Here is a 17,940-nt window from a genome sequence, read left to right as displayed (position 1 = left end):
TCTGTATTTTTACTTTTTTTTTTTTCTTTTAAATTCAATAAATAGAGTTGAGAATGTCTATTTCAAAAATATGTTTATTTGCACTACCGTTCACTTGCACTAGTCATTGTGACTTACACCGTGTTCCAAATTATTATGCAAGTGACATATCAGTAAGATTTCAGTAGAATAAACATTCCAATTTTAGTTTTTCTAAGAAAATGTTTGTTTGTTTATTTATCCATGTCTTTTTAGATAACTGGTATCAATCTCAGACAAAATAATTTGCCAGGTCTATGGAAACCCTACTTAGAGGTTGTTCCACATTATTAAGCAAGTCACAGTTTTCATGCAATAAGAGGAGGAAGAAAGATCTTTCTGAAGATGAAAAGCATGAAATGGTTCAATGTTGTGCAAAAGGCATGAAAACAAATAATATTGTGTGAAAACTGAATGGAGATTATCAAATTATCATATATGTCTCTTGCATAATAATTTGGAACGCAGTGTATTTGCACTACTGTTTCTGACTACCATCTCTCATATATCATATATATGCCATTTTATATCTGCATTTTTATCTTCTTTAACTTTATTATTATCATAAATATGTTTATTTGCACTACCGTTAAGCACTAGCTCCATATACTGAATTTGCACATTGTCTGCGTATCGCCAGTGAAAATCGCTTGGGTATGAACACAAAAAACGTCCTGGTGTGTACAGGCCTTAAGACTCACTAAGATATGAAACTTATTATTACTTTTTTGGCAATTTAATATTTAAGAATATTACTTTTGCCTACAAAACCAACATTGTTAATATTTTATTGTGATTTGTATTTGGCTATTACATTTCCTAAAAAGATATAAATATATAAATCCTTTTTTTTTTTTTTTTTTTTTTTACATATTTTCTTAAACATTGAGTCTAAAAAGTAACAATGGCTATTTTAATGATATATTTGCTTCTTTCAATATTCCATACTGAAAAATCATCAAAAGATGAAAAATATTTAGATATATCAAGATAAATGTGTCAATCAAACGTTTTAACGTATATAAATGTGGGCTCTGGATACCCCCCACCCTCAGCCCCGCCAAACACCTCACACAACTAGCAAGAGTAACATCTGTCAAACACTCCCCAACAGCTGACAATCACAACAAACTAAAACAGCACTATATTTCAGTGTGCATTTGTACTATATGGCCTGCATTGCTGTAGCAGTAAAACGTGAGACCGGATGTCCCACATCAAACTGTTTGAATACGACTGTCAGCAGTCAAAGGAAAAGATTAAAATCAGTAGAATGCAGACTCTGCTGTTTAAACACTTCACTAGAGAGAGAGGGAAAGAGAGAGCTACTGTTTAAATGGCGTACTCAGTTCAGATGAAACGGAGCATTGAGGAGTTTGGTGTTGGTGACAGACGAAGCAGTATTTTAGTGCTGGCTCTGTGGCCGTATCACAGGGGGCTGCTGTCCGACAGCATTCCAGCTGGTGAACTCAGAGGGAAGGAATTCTGCAGCGTTCCGAACAAGAGCCACGAGCAGGAGCAGGGTCAGGTGTTCCTCACAGGTGGAAATCGAGAACTCTCGCTCTTTCTGTTCCTACCCCTATCTGTCTGTATCAGTAACCATCCGATCTCGCCCCCTTTCCGACTGACCCCTCCCCCAATTTTTTTACAGTAAACCATTTGATTGACAGCTACAGCTGGGCGTTCTACTGCATTCAGCTGTGCAGCTCAAAAAAGACGAGCCCTTCACGATATGCAGCGGCCCTCCATAGCAACAGGCCTCGAACCAAGGCCAAATAAAGAAGCACCCTTCCATTTGGACCTACATTCCCTGATCATCACCCCCCATTCCAACCTTTCCCGATATCCTCCAAGCACAGCTCGGCAGCGTAATATCAAATGTTCGAATCCTGTGAAGTGAACTGAGCAGTTGTCAGGTTTTTCATCATTTCTGGGAGATGGTGATTAACTGTGAATCAATGAGGTCACACCATGACAGCACAACTGCCCGCTATAAAGACACCGATCCCTTTACCGCTCAAATGAATGACACATTTGGTAGTGGAGAGATACATTACAGATGGGAACGTGATCCATGCAGAAGACAGATTAATGCTGGGATATCAGTCTGTGTGAAGGAGATATAGGCAAACTGGTTCTCTGAAACAGGGATATACAGACTTAAGTCTATAACCAAGCATTATTTAAAGCTTGTAAAGGTAAAACGTGCACTTTGATATTTTGATACTCTGATGTAAAGAAATCAATGCTTGAAAACTTTTTTTAAATTCTTCAATCATTTTGCAGTTCTCTTTGGTGACACTTTAAAATTACGCACTTCGCCTTTGATATTAGTTTAAGTATAAACCTGATACTCATTACTAACATTTGTATCTTGTGCAAATCTATCTATGTTACTATAACACAGTGAAAACTCATATTCACAAACCGTAAATGTGTACCTGGATGCTGAGGAAGGAATGGGCTTAAACGCCAAGAAACAAACACAGATACACATGATCACCCCAAATAAGGTAGTAATTCTCCAGGGCAATGCTAGTAAAGGCAGTCCCACCATTCTGAGTTTCACTACCACAGCCAGCAACACTAAACACCGTCCAGAGGTGGGAATTTTTAGGCTTGCACAATCCGATTTAATAACTACAAAAATATTAAACAAATAACAAATGGAAAGGATTTACTTGAAACATGTTTTCACTAAAACTAAAAAATCCCTAAAAGAAAATACGACAGCTCACACTGTGCAAACATTATTTTGTCTCATGTATAGAAAGTGCCAACTCAGCAGCAGGAGTCATCATAGCACACACTGATGTATACTTACAAGAACAGTGTAACGACTGTTGCTGCTGCGTCTCCAAATGAAGGGATGGATGTCAGCTCATTGTGGTCAAACCTCCTGTCGATCAAAAAAACAGGACAAAATCCAGATTAAACATAGCTTAATACAATTTATTGTTAACACTTAAGTATGGGTAGGGCCCTATGAAATCCATTTTATTTTTTCCCAAATTCCATTTTTTCCGTTTTAATTTTTCTGGATTCCGTTTTTTTTTATTTTTTGACTCCATTTTAATGGTTAAATTAAATTTTAGTAATCAAAAAGCATGTCTAATTAATTGAAATAATGAATCTTGTCCAATTTACCAACAATTTAATAAGTTTAACAAAAAAATTAAATTTTTTTAGGGCCCTATGATAAACATTTTATTCTTTCCCCTCAAATTTTATTTTTACCAAATTCTGTTTTCTGGATTCCATTTTAATGGTTAAATTCCATTTTAATAATCAAAAAGCATGTCTAATTAATAAAAATATATTTATTAATTAAAAAATATATTTTTATGATTTTTTTTCATAAGTTCTGTTGTGTATTTAAATTTTTCTGGCAATCAAATGAACGCATACCATTTAATGTATCTTTTAATCATAAAAATAAAACTTTTTTGTCAAACAATGTACTGCACAACTGTTAAAATTAAAACATGAAAGAAACACTGAGATTGTTTAAAAATATATTTTAATAATTTATTGTTACATTAATATATCTAAATTCCACTGTACAACAGTAATATGTTTCTGTCAAGTTAAATCGAGTTTATTTTGACGGTTTGCCTAGAGCTTTGAGTTTCTCTGTGTTTATGATGGTAGTTTTCTCAAACGAAACAGTTAAATGCTGGTTAGGTGACTTACAGAGCAGCTCTGGAGACGAAAACACCGCGAGCGTCGCATGTGCTTCAGCGTGCGTGCGCCCCCACGCGAGTGTGTGAGGCGGTGTGAGGTAAATGAAATCACGCTTCCGCATCATTCATTTCAGGAGGCAAACAGGCATGCAGGATTCATGTTTAAATAGACTTTTTGCGGTTTAATATTCACAGTCACTAGTCTATATCGCGATTTAATTTAAGTGTACTGACCTGCTTTTAATTCATTCATCTACAATTTGACAAATTCCGTGACATTCTGCGTTATATAGTAAATTCCGTTTTTATGAATGGATTACGCGATTCCGTCCGCGATTCCATGATCGCGGAAATTATAGGGCCCCAAGTATGGGGAATACATGTTATTCACTATTAACAACAACTTTTCCCACAATAAACTCCCAATTTACTACTGATTAATAGTTAGTAAGTTAGTTCTTAAGTTTAGATATTGGGTAGGATTGAGAATGTAGAGTAAGAAGGTCACATAGAATAAGGCATTAATATGTGCTTAAAAATAAATAACCAATATTCTAGAAATATGCAAGCTAATAAGCAACTAGTTAAAAGACCCTAAAATTAAGTGTTACCAATTTATTTATAACATTTTTAATAATATTTCTTATAATAAACCTCATAGATGTCACATTTGAAATATTGTATGTAGTGTATATTTTTGAATATGTATTTTATGATAAACCTATTCATAAATAAAATAAATTTGATATATAATATAATATAATATAATATAATATAATATAATATAATATAATATAATATAATATAATATAATATAATATAATATAATATAATATAATATAATATAATATAATATAATATAATATAATATAATATAATATATGCTTTTACCATGGGAACAGGATTCAAGAAATATACAAAATCTCATATAGAAATAATATATTTAATATACATTTTTGAAAATGTTTTAATGTATTTTGCATTATTAAAATATTAAAGCAAAGAATTATATTAATAAAATGTGTGTCTGTATTTTATATATATATATATATATATATATATATATATATATATATATATATATATATATATATATATATATATATATATATATATATATATATATATATATATATATATATATATATATATATATATATATATATATATATATATACATATACATATATATATATATATATATATATATATAGAGAGACTTTTTTTACTACTATATTTACTTATTTAATTTTTTTTTTTTTTTTTAATTAAAAAGATCTTACTGACAGTGACCATCCACACATCGAGAGAGAAAGCAGGCCCGTCTGGCTGAGGGCCAGACACAGTCCCTCGATGTATTAAATATTTACAGCGCAGGTTAGTGGCTGGTGTCGGGTGATGATGGAAGGCGCTTATAATAGCAAACCTCTTTATTCCCAATCTCCGCCACTTTCAGGACAATAGCCACCAGCAAAAGTACTTAAATATCCAATAGCACTGACAGCACGCTTTAAAATGATTTATGACCGATTGTGGCTAATGGCTGTAATTAACATTATTACACCATTTAATGTACTTCATTCAATTGCCTCTCTCTGTGGGGCTTTAGCTGTGGGAATGTTTTCTAGCCAGGATCAGATGTGGTTTATATATTGCACATAAAATTAACCAGCTCTTCAATTCAGAAACAAAGAGCTGTCTATTAAATTTTATGCTTAAAGATGTGAATTAAATGAACACGAATTAAGATCAATTTAAAAAGACATCATTGTCCTGAAAACAAATGTTGGCCATAAAGTTTGTGAAGACCAACAACTCCCTAGAACATTCTGTTACAGCTCTGGAAATATTGCTAGCATGCTTATTGATTTCATTAAACAGGGACAGATTAACAGATGGGACGTTGGGCAGATCTACAGGAGGTTTAGACATGACAGGGACATGGGACTGTTCTACTCACACTTCTCTCAGGTTGGGCAGATTGGAGAGGATGTCCATATCAACTGCTGTCAGCTTGTTGTGGCTCAGATTTCTGAGTGAACAAAGAGAGGGAGGGGAAGAGAGAGAGAAATTTATTAAAGCACTTTAGTCAGGCCCTCATAACGGTGGACAGACTCTACTTCTTCAGTAAAAAGCGGTGACGTGAAAATGATCGCATTTCTCTCATGAGCAAGCCCATTCAAACGTCCTAAATCTCTCGCCTCACTATATCTACTTTGCCAGCAGCAGCTTTCAACAACACACCGAACAGTCTATCAATCCGGTTCATCACTGAAACGTGTCATATCGACACTTATGGCCCATAAATCAGAAACATCAACAGCCTCCTTTAGCGGGACGTCATCTTCATTTCAGCGCAGTTCAAGCGAGCACTCATCCAAGGGCTTCGGATTGGGCTTGGCAGAGCACTGACCTCCTGCTCTCCCTGCTGAAATGTCAGAGATTGATGGCACTGTGATCTATAAAGCTCCTGTCAGCTCTGTGGTTTCCTCCTTCGCTCCTCGGCTACTGCATGCTAAGATTTTCCTTTCAGATGGGACCATTCTGCATTGTTTATAGTTGGAGTCATTGGTTTAAAAAGGGACTCTTTGAGTGAATTGATATTTAATTTTAGAAGAGTATTGAAATTGACATTTTTTCCATTTTAATTTATTTTTAGAGAAAGAGAGAGAGCCACAAATTATGAGCAAAGAAAGCAGGAATGGTATTAGAAAATGATGCAGGTGAGCTGGATTGGAATTTGAAGTGGAATTTCCCAAACAAACACCAAGGCTCAACATGTATGGATCACAAAAAACTGTTTATTTTTGAAAGAAGTCTCTTATGCTCACCAAGGCTGCATTTATTTGATCAAAAATTCAGGAAAAAAATAATTGTAAAATATTATTCCAATGAATTTTTTTTTTATTCCTGTGATGGCAAAGCTGAGTTCTCAGCATCATTACTCCAGTCTTCAGTGTCACATGATTCTTCAGAAATCATTCTAATATTTTGATTTGGTGCTCAAGAAATATTATTAATCAATGTTGAAAACAGTTGCGCTGATTAATATTTTTGTAAAAAAAACTTTGTTCTTTTGAGGAATTCTGAAAGGAATGATCAATGTATTTCAAATAGAAATCTTTTGTAACATAAATGTCTTTACTGTAACTTTTGATCAATTTAATGCATCTGTGCTGAATAAAAGTATTAACTTTTTTTTCTTTCGATATATTTTACAAGAATTGGTCAAATACTTGTATTTTAAAGGACTAAGCTAGCTTAAATGTATCATATTTTGTAAAGGAATATTGCTGATTAAATATTGCACTATATTTCTGTAAAGGAATTTTCCAGGTTGAATTCAAGTTAAACAACTGACAGTTATGCACTTAGAATGGAAGTCTATGGGGCAATAATTAGTGACTGGGCTTTTGGAAGTTCAGACTAACAGAAAGTGTAAGAAGTAGTATCCACCTATAAAGTCCGTTTAGAAAGCTATTTGTTCCCGCAAACACAAACTATTGACTTTTGGATTATCTTCAACTCCCTGACTAACGGATTCAATGACGCACCCATCTAGTTCCACTTATTAGAGTTAGCCGTTTTAATCGGCAGCTCATCTGTGCTGGTAAAGAAACAATTGGATAATTGTTTTTCCATTTGCTGAGTTGAAAGTGAGTGTGGAGCTAGCTGGTTGTAAAGAAGCAGAATTACACCTAACATGTCTGTTTTTCACTCAGAGCTGTCAACCGCAGACCATGATATTGTGTGTATGCAAACTTGAGATAGAAAAGACATGGAATAGAGTTAACATTTAGTATGGTTGTACACATTCTCAACGTAGCATTGTGTACCGAAAAAGGAATAAACAAACAGGAAAAATATTTTAATGATGCATTGCAGACATAATAAATCACTTTAAGTAGCTCAATCTGTCCCTATTCAAGCAGTAAAGTTAGCAAAAGTAATTTACTCTAGTACTTTATTTGGTCTGAACAGGAAAACTGTCACAATGCTTCTGTGGTGCGGTGTGTGTTTGTGTGGAGATAATAACACAGGGTGAGCTGCCCTGAAGGCAATCGTCTGACGGGGTGAACACAGCAAAATTGCAGTCCTGTACCATGAGGCAATTACCTAATTATACCGAAGCAAAGTGAAAAATTACAGGCTTTCTTAAAAGAGCTTTGCCAGGGGCACGAGAAAAATCATGTACGGCGTGTAGAACGGCAGTTGCTAATCTGCTTTAGCCGTTTCCAAACTGCAAATTGCTGAAAGTGAGCGTAATGAAACAGACAATCTCGTCTTTCACGCACCGATTACTGACTGATGTTCATATTAGTTTCCACTACAGAAATGTAAGGGCTGAAAAGAAGACCAAATACAAGGTTAAACAACTCCACAATTATCTGAGCTAAGATATAATGTGTTAACAGCTCCGTCAATCATTAGTGGGTGGAGCTAATAAAGAGGCGGGAAGTATTTTGTATCATTAAAGTATCATTTAAGTGTTTTAATGCCCATTAGACTAGATCACTTCAGTCTTCATGGGGACCTAATGTTTGGAGAACTGACCTATTCCTAACCAGCCAAAAAGGAAATGAGAGTGATTATATAATCACAGTGTTTAATTCTCAGTCACTCCACTTTGTTTAAGCCTCTTTATCTTATCAGATAACACTAACTTTCACACCTTCAGGCTAACCTTTGGGGTATAAATCACATGGCCGTTGTAACCGTACAGCAGGCTTAACTAATGCTCCAGTTTTCCAGTGAGGGTTGATTTAAATGTAAAGACCTTAAGACTTAAATCTTTTGTGACTTCTTAAGTCCAAAATGTGAGGTTTGTAGCTTTCAGACCATGTTATCTATATGAAATTTTGTAGGAAGAAAAAAAAAAAAAAAAAAAAAAGTGTTCATGTTTCTGAAAGAAGCCTATTATGCTCACCAAGGCTGCATTTATTTAATGAAAAATACAGTAAGAACAGTAATATTAATATATTTTTAAATAAATAAATGTAATTTACTCCTTTGATGGCAAAGTTGAATTTTCAACAGCCATTACTTCAGTATCTTCAGTCTTACTGCAAAAAAAATAAAAACACTACTTATGAATGAAAAAGCTTAAATTCATACAGAAATATTAGACTAATAAAATATAGAAAATTATCATTGAGGTCTGACATTAAATCAACAATGATGATAAAGCTATATGAATACAGCTATAACTTTATATTATATAAAAATATATTTTCATTTTTTTTATCATTATATTTTTATCTTACATATAACATTTGTATATTTGTGATTACCCCTATATTATCAGACTGTAAGTCAGAAAGCCCAAGAAATTAATTAGTTTAAATATATTTGCGTAACCTATTTGCTTTAATGCAGATTATGATTCAAACTATGAACAAAGCCATTGCTCTTAACTCTGAACTAAACAAACATCTCCTCTTCCTCAGAGAGACTTGCTGGCCAACTAGAGCTTTAAGTGAAAACCAGAAACACTCTTTTTGGATCACTAAGAAACTAGTTAGTGCAGTTGAAGGTGAGCGCATGCTCATCTGCTTTTATACCAGCTACACAGCAAAATCTCCAGAGTTAAATAAACTCTGCTCAGAGTACATATGGTCCCTCTCTAAATAGTGTTAAAGTAACACTGAAGCAGAGTTAAAGTTATTGAGATAATTAAGTGATGAATGAGCATTAGTGATGAACACCTGCTGTTAACAAGCAGAATCAATGAAGAAAAGATAATCCTCCTCTACTGAGATATTGAGAGATATGATGTCTTTTATCTTAAGTTGATTTCATCTAAGACTGTGGCTGAAGTCAGTTGTAGTTCTTGTGTTCTCTTTTTTCACTGATTCTGCTTGTTAACAACAGGTGTTCATCACTACCGCTCAATCATTACTTAATTATTTAATTAACATTAAATCTGGTTAAGTGTTGCTTTAACACGATTTAGAGAGGGACCATATGTACTCAGAGCGGATTTAATTTAACTCTGGTGATTTTGCTGTGTATCCTCTATAAATTAGCAATGCTATCTTCAAGAATTAACAAATCTTCCTCTAACAGCTCTCAGATCAGCTCAGAAACTTGTACCCACTTCAGATTCAGAACAGAGAGCTTACACACTTTTACATGCTATTCAATCATTTTATAGTCATGCAGACAATAATGACTTCCAACCTAACCACGCTAGTACAGGCTAGTAAATTCAGCTTCAACTAACAGGCACTGATGTCTATTTTTTCTCTTTTCCATTAAACCTGGAGGCAAACGGCCAATGGCTTCCTATGCCAGGAAACCAGGCTGAGAGTACATTCACACCTAACAAAGGTCAAAGTCATTTAGGAAATGACCAAAGGAAAAAAAAAAGCAACTAGTACAAACAAATTGGCAATAACATACTGAATTGTGCAGCTTATTGTCAATTATCAATTATTCAGTTTTGTTTTGGTCACTTAATGACATTCTTTGGTCAAGAACCAGTATATTTGTTGAAACCAAGCTGAGCTCTGATATGCTGGTTCAGATATAGAAAATAATATCAATGTTATAGTTATATAAACAATAAAAACAACTGTTATGTCAGTTTTTTCCCTCAAAGGGCCATATCATGAGTAGAACGCCATAGAGACAACTTTTATCTATCTGTCTATCTTTATCACTGATAAGCAGAGTGTGAACTTTGGTCTTTGGAAGTGTGAAATGATGTCAATGATGAAGCTTTATGATGCAGCTGGAAGACAGAAGCATCTTTAATGCACCCTGTTTTAGAGGGCCATAAACTAGTCAAAGAATAACTCTTCTGTCACAGCACTGAACGAAGGAGAGCGCGAGAGACCAGACGGACAGACACTTGCTTCTCTAAAGCCGCACAGCTTGTGCTCCTCTCTCTCTTTTTCCTGCCATAAAGACCATTTACAGCCGAGCAACACCACTGATAGTGAAGCCAGGAGCTTTTGCCGACAGTCCAAACAAAGCAGAGAAAAGGGAGCGAGAGTATCAAATCTAGAGTGAAGATCATAAGATAAAGATCATCAGGAAGTGAACGCTACACGGTGGGAGAGAGAGAGAAATTAAATATGAGAAAAAAGGCAACAAACAAAAGAAAACTAAGTAACATGAAGCTCAAATCCAAGACAAACCAGACACATTTTAAAGACATGTGACAGAAATTGGGCCCAGGAGCTTGCCCTGGGCTGAGCCAGAAACTGATCTACAGATGGAGGGCTCACATTTGATTATATACACATTTGTTTCAATTGATAATTTTCTATCGTTTAATGAAAACCCTAAGTTTAGACAGGGAGTGTAAATGTGTCCTGCGTAGTTACAGACCAGCTTGTTCCAGAAAACTTCAAAGTGAACAGAACAAGTGATTGTTAGATTACAGATTTACCCTGCATATGGTTTATTATCTTAACAGAAAGGAAAACACTTGTGTAATTGCACTACTAGATCAACGGAAACATCAGAGTGGTCAGCATCAGCAGTATATTCATCATGTACAGTATATGGCATATATTAAAATTAATTTTGTGGAACTGTATGACCAGCAGGGTCAAACTTGCAAATGTATGAGAACATTCAAACTCACAGAAAGATAAATATTATCAGTGTCAGCCTGTCAGGGGTAACACATTACAAGTAACTTGAGTTACGTAATCAGATTACTTTTTCAAGAAACTAGTGTAGTAACGCATTACTTTTTCATTTTACAACAAAACATCTCAGTTACTTTTTCACATTTATTGACTGACAGCTCTCCTGTACCCATGTTGAGAAAAATAAAGTGCAGAGGTGTTGTGTATGCTGTGTAAACATGAAGTTTATTGTAGTTCTAGACTTAATGTGAACAAGCATTTACTCATCTCACTTGCAATAAAACATTCATTATTCCTCAAAATTAATAAAAACAATGAAATGCAATCGCAGAATTTTACGCAAAACTGTAGTAATTAACTATATTAAATTACACAAATATTTTTATGCATTTTAATCTCATTTTAGAAACCAATGTCTTTACTGCTGACCTTCAATGATCTATTTCAACCATACAAAAAAGCAAAAATTACTTTAGATTAGATTTAGAAATAAGAGTGTTGAACTTCCTACTCCTGTATCCTATTCTTCTTTAATCCAGAATGGCAGTTTGAGCTGCGCCCTCTAAAGTACAGGCATAAATATGCTTTTCCTTCAGCCTGAGGGTTATTAATTTCACTTTTGAGTGAAAGAGCCTTAACATTTGCCAAAAATAAGACTTTTTTTTTTGTTGTTATTAAAAGAAACAAGCAAGCAAGCACAGCTCAGGTGAGAAAAAGTAATGAAAAAGTAATGTAACGCATTCCTTTTCATAAAAATTAAGTAACACACAATTAGTTACTTTTTTTAGGGAGTAACGCAATATTGTAATGCAGTACTTTTTTAAAGTTACTTTCCCCAACACTGATTATCATTACTACAAGATAGCAGCAGGGCAGTTAAACATGGGAAAGGTGGAACAGGAAAAAAAAACCAAAGCACTACATTAATTCTGATGATTACAAAAACTGCTAAATCCTGGATCGACAGAGTATACATCTACCTATATGCCTGCACATTAAGGTATAATGCCAAAAAAACTTAGAGGTGATAGTAGGGTAGTTGTCAGTAACGGTTCCACAGAATGTTAAATGGTGATTTTAGTCTCCAGACCAAATGTGCAGGGGGTGCTGCTCTATAAGGCCTGTTTCTCTCCAATTCTCTCACCCCTCCCCTTTCTTTCACTCTTTTTTTTATGTCTTTTCCAGATCTCCAAACTCTTACCAGATGTACAGAATTCACAGATGAGTCATCCATCACTTCGTAGACACTTAAACAAAGGAGGGGAGAGAAGGAGGTGCTCAAATGTGTCTCAACAGAAAGAGAATCTGGAATATTTGTTTGATCCTGTTGGAATTTCGATTCTGGTTCTAGTGTGGCTGCCATTCCCCTAACCGAGACATAACAAACACTCATCTTCATCTAAACTAGTCCGAATTGCAATTACGCAGTGTTTAAGAAGATATCCGCTCGGTCGGTTCACCGTTAAATGGCTAGTTTTATGTTTTAAGCCCCTTAACAGACAAAAACAAAATGACAAAAAAAAATAATTTAAAAAAGGCCAGGGCATAAATCAATGGATAAAAAGTCCTTGAATTCATGGAAACTCCTCATGAGCGGTGCTAACGGAAGGTGCCGTTAACCTCTGTGCCATGCAGGCCAAGCTAAACACGGCAAGGCACTCCTTTAACTCACAATCCGATAACGCAAGCAAACTCCGCTCCAGGCTACTGCACACACCTGGAGCAAACCAGCTCAGCTTTTACATATGTTTTGTGTTATGCTGTCAAAAATCTAGAATGCAGCCCAAGTCTACAGCAACGGGATTAATAAAGCATACTGCTCAGATAAAGAAATGAACAAGCATCAAAACGAGTTCAACTGCTGATGACATACTGCTGACTGGTTTCCACACGTTGAAAGAATAAACAATGGGTTGGAGAAGCAGATCAAGATCTAGAGGTTTCGTCAATGGAAAGCAATGGACCGTGGCATTGAACTAACTCTTGTAGCCTGGCCAAAGACACACCGCACCCTTCACATACAGGTTTACGCAGCGGCTCCACAACAGGTGACAGGGACCATAAAGAAAAGACACAGGATGGTGAGAAAAATGTGGCAGGCTGTTTACCAACCCTAAAGAGGGGACCAAACGTGGCAACCTAGGTTGCACATACAAACCAACCACCCACTCTGTTTTTTTTTATTTATTTATTTTTTATAAACAATCAGGAGTGCCACCAAAGGGTCGTTGTAGTTTACTTGAGAAATAAGACTCATATGGCACGTTATATCGAGCCAAACTGTTTCCATCACCTCGGTCTTCACAGCACACTAAATAAACAGACAAAATCAAAAAGCCATTTAATCAGAAATGAATCTCATTTATCCTGAATGTTAAACGGTCAGTGCAAAATTGCTTAATTTTTTGCCATTTCTATACTTCAGATGGATCAGATGCAGGAAACATTTTTAATGGAAAATAATTCACAAGTTATTCAGACGACTTTTTCAAATTCGCAGATGGAGAGTTTGGAGGACTCTGTCATGCAACAGTGAAGCCAATAAGATTACTCATAAAATTCATCAGTTAATTCAACCGTCTCCTCCACTCTCAGATTAAAGAGATAGCCTAGTTCATCCAAAAATGAATTGTGTTGTTTTAAACCAATAAGACTTTAATTTCTTTGGAACATAAAAGAAGAGACAATGGAAGTCAATAGTTTTGAAGAATGTTGGTAACCAAATACATGTTCTGCAAAAGAAAGAACGACAAGTTTGGAACAACACGAGGGTCAGTAAATGATGACAGAATTTTCATTTTGGGTGAACTATCCCTTTAACCCTCACCTTGAGTAACTCCATCAGCCTTTATCTTAATTGAGTCTTAATGCCCATATGTCAAAGTTAACTTAAATCCACAAAGGCTCGTGTGCGAGTTGGTGATGCCAACACCTCGCTGCTTCCTACTCGCCATCAAGGTCTCTGCGAGCCACGGGGGAACCATTAAATAAAAGAAAGAAAAAATGGGCAGTATGGAGAAACTATTTGGACAACTGGAAGGTATTAAAGCTTGATTTTATACTCAGGCCATGTCCACAGGGTTTTTCCAACCAAAGCCATTTCTACTCTTGATTGATATATTGCAGATGGACAACCCAAAAAATATCTCTTGCCTATAACTTTAAAATCCAGCTTCTGTTGGATCTGTCAACATGAAAGCGGATTAAGATGCTGGAACGTGCTTTTTTTTGTTCATGGAAACGCTGTTTGACGCTACTTGGGAGTTTGTGCCACATGGTTATGCAAGCAACAGGTTTGGATATCACAAGCGCCTTGACTACTTGTGAATTGCCAGAGAGGCGTACAAAAGCTCTGAACATGAATAGTGACATGTGAATAGGGATAGTTGTAGTTGTAAACAATCAGCATTTATGACAGACCACAGTTGCTCAAGCTTTTGAAAGAAAAGCAGCCACTGGTTAACCACACAAGCCAGTTGTTTGGCTTAATGCGGTTATTGTTAATAAGTTTTGATTATTTAAACAAAAGGTTATCACCTGTACAAATAAATATTTTCATGAAATCAAAACTGAATTTGAGACTTTACTTTCCTAAGACCTTACTGGTCTTATGATGAGAATTCACTTGTGAAAAACATCACCAAACCCTCTTATTTTTCAACCCATTCCCTCCAACCACCTGTCAAATAGAGACCACTCCACCAATTTACTCATTGAACTTCCAATTTTCCTCAGAAATATGTCACATTAGCTTCCCACCAAAATCGCTTTATGCATTTTAATGGTATATTCGAGGGCCACGGACTAAAGCACTCAGGCAGACCGAGTCAAATTACTCAGCAGTAGGTTAGACAGTCCTTGAGGCAGAACATCAACAGAGCTACCTGCCCAATCATTCCCATCTAAAGCCTGATATCATGTGTAATGAATGTTTCACAGTCCTATCAGACAAAGAACGATTATGCCAACCACGCTTGGTAGCCTTTTCATCTTCATTAAGTTACCTGTGGTTGTATTTGTCTTCATAAATTTCAAATAAGGCCCAACAAAGTATCTAAAGCACCAGGCCTGACTAAAATTTGACAAATCGGATCATATACAATGCAAAACAGATAGCTTGTGACTTCAGTTGATGCTTCCGTGTTGAAACTTGTGTGCGATAACCATCTTTTAAACCTGACAGAAACAGTAAGAGAGCTGCCTTTGTCAAATTGACAGACGAACTATCTTTGCAGGGTTGAAAAACAGGCAGTAAAGGTGTTAAAGATAATACTGGGCAGTAAAATCTTTCCCTTTGAAAATGATATGATTGCGATCTTGAACATACAAACAGATAAAATCTTTGTGACTGTCTAGGCTGTAGAGATACATTAGACTAAAACCGAACACCCAAAAAGACATCTTTAAAAGTGATGTCAAGTTTGTCGAAAAATGTTGAAGAAATGTGATTATTAAAATGAAGTTTTCTGAAATTTAAAAAAAAAAAAATCTTTAAAATTTATCTGGGAGTTCAAACTATGTCAGATAACCATAAAATAGCTACTGCCGCTGATCTACCATCTAGTTAATATAGGGGCACTTTTGAGGAAAACAACTAAATTTTAAGTTATAATCTATAAATCAGATCAAATAAAATGTGATAAATCACTAAATTGCATTATTATTGCCACATGACTAAACTGCAAAGTATAACTGAAGGTAACATCTTTCAGAGATATAGAGATATAACTGAAAAAGAAGAAACAGAGAAACAAACTTTCTGAGCGCAACCATTGAGAGATATTGAATTATAATAAGCTTTATCATTTGTTTCTTAGTACACTTGTCCAACAATATGTAAATATGACTTCAAGGGCCATAATTACATCCCAGACAACTGAATATATTAGTTGCTTCATGACTTAGACTCATGATATCAGCAGGCCTCCCAAAACTATCTGTCAGAGTTTCCAAACTTATGACAGTAACTAGCAAGTCATAACCTGGCAGGCCACAACCAAGTCGGAGACTACTAATACCTTCTTATGATTTTAATGAAAAGAAAAAACCTCTGTTAGTACTTAAAAGTAATTTAAATACGTATGTAACATTATATATAAGACATTTCACATGTCATTTGTTATGCTCTGACTTTTGAGTCAGTTTCTTCTCTGGACAATTTCAGTTAAGGGTGTTTAAGAACTTAAAGCATGTTAATTTGAAGAGAATGTGATTTGAACTAACGTTAGTTATGGACCGGATAGTTTGTGTACTTACAGATGCACAGTGCTCTTAGGCAAGTCTTGAGGGACATCAGTCATGTCCAAACGACTGCAGTCGGTCGTATCAAGCGTACACGTACAGTTTTGAGGACACGGTGCGCCATAATTGATTAACAGTTCCAGCGTCAAAAGCCAATAAAACACATGATATGAAAGTGATCCCATCTGTCCCAGCCACGCCGCCATTTTGTATCCAGTTGTCTCAGCGCTTAACGACTGATCTCTCTCTCATCCACAAACGGACAGCTCGAGCTTATTGAGTTTCTCACAGTTCGAGTAATTCGCCTTCATTAAGTTGTTTGTTTACCCAATGGTAATATCAAATTATACTGCGTTGTTTTGGGGCAATGCATCAGTCCTGGACTTGAAAACGGTCTCCAGTAAAATTTTATCTCCCCTGCTGCACCACGCAAGTAAATCAAAGGTGAATCACGACGAGGCAATAGTAGAAACTTGTCCAGAAGCCAAAACTAAATACAGTTGTCCTTAAAAGGGTGAAAAGTGGGTCTGGATCGGAGATAGACAGACGCTTTGTTTTGGCAAGAGAGATCCAATGTAGTTTTAGGAGTTTAAATCGTCAATGGCGTTTCTAAAGTTCTTATAATGGTTTGATCCCAAGTGATTCATTATTATGAAAAGTAAAAACATAGTAGATGGTATCCATTAATTCCATACGAGCGTGTTGACGGAAAATCTGGGATCATCAGCGCTTTAAAAAAAAAACTTTTCCTCAGGGAAAACCGCACTCTTTAAAAAGTTTGAGGCTCTCGCTTCTTCGCGGATTTGATATAAAGTTTCCGAACTGCGAATGCAGGGTTTTGGTTCACTGTAGTGAATTATAATAAACCACTTTTTAAGCGTAGCAGTTCCAGTAAAGCCGTCCGACTGTTGTGAACTTTGCGGCTCGCGTTCGTTCACTTTTTTTTCTCTCTCTCTCTCTCTCCAGCAGTCCTGCTCGCGGGTAAAGGAACTGGGAAGCTTTTATCTTGATCTCGTTGTACGGTCTGAAAACTCCGATAATTCACAATTTCAGTTCGCACTTCTGACCGCTTCCACCGCTTGTTTTCCCCCTCCCGGACTTTACTTTCTTTTTAGACGTTCTTTCGTCCCACGTTGGATACATAAGAAATGATAAAGATTCCCTCATTTTGCTTTCCGATTGGTGCTTGGAGGATGATTGACGGCCGAGCTCCGCATCTCATTGGCTGCTTTGGAGCGCTAAGGCGCCACGAATTTGGACGTGCCAGAGCCCAGCTGTCAGTCACCTTGCGTTGGCTCCGCCCATCTTTCCCACCCTGAGTGCGAAACGGCACCTCCTTCTTTCATTCTCATCTCTTCTTAAAGGGACAATGTTCAGTTGTTTTATATTATATTATA

The 17,940-nt window shown here is 35.8% G+C and overlaps 1 protein-coding gene across 1 annotated transcript in view; it reads right to left on the bottom strand.

The window, feature by feature from the left end:
- lrig1 (leucine-rich repeats and immunoglobulin-like domains 1) overlaps window positions 1-17,716 on the bottom strand; it is a 42,781-nt gene extending 25,065 nt beyond the window's left edge. The window contains exons 1-3 of the mRNA XM_067388337.1: window positions 16,559-17,716; window positions 5,662-5,733; window positions 2,843-2,917 (exon numbers count right to left, since the gene is read on the bottom strand). Of these exons, the coding sequence (XP_067244438.1) occupies window positions 2,843-2,917; window positions 5,662-5,733; window positions 16,559-16,749 (338 nt within the window). The 5' untranslated portion in view covers window positions 16,750-17,716. The remainder of the gene's footprint in view (window positions 1-2,842; window positions 2,918-5,661; window positions 5,734-16,558) is intronic.
- Between the last annotated feature and the right edge of the window lie 224 nt (window positions 17,717-17,940).

The sequence above is a fragment of the Chanodichthys erythropterus genome, chromosome 6, assembly GCF_024489055.1.
Source record: "Chanodichthys erythropterus isolate Z2021 chromosome 6, ASM2448905v1, whole genome shotgun sequence".
Classification (NCBI taxonomy): domain Eukaryota; kingdom Metazoa; phylum Chordata; class Actinopteri; order Cypriniformes; family Xenocyprididae; genus Chanodichthys; species Chanodichthys erythropterus.
The sequence above is the reverse complement of the archived record's forward strand: the minus strand, read 5'-3'. Positions and strand labels throughout refer to the sequence as shown.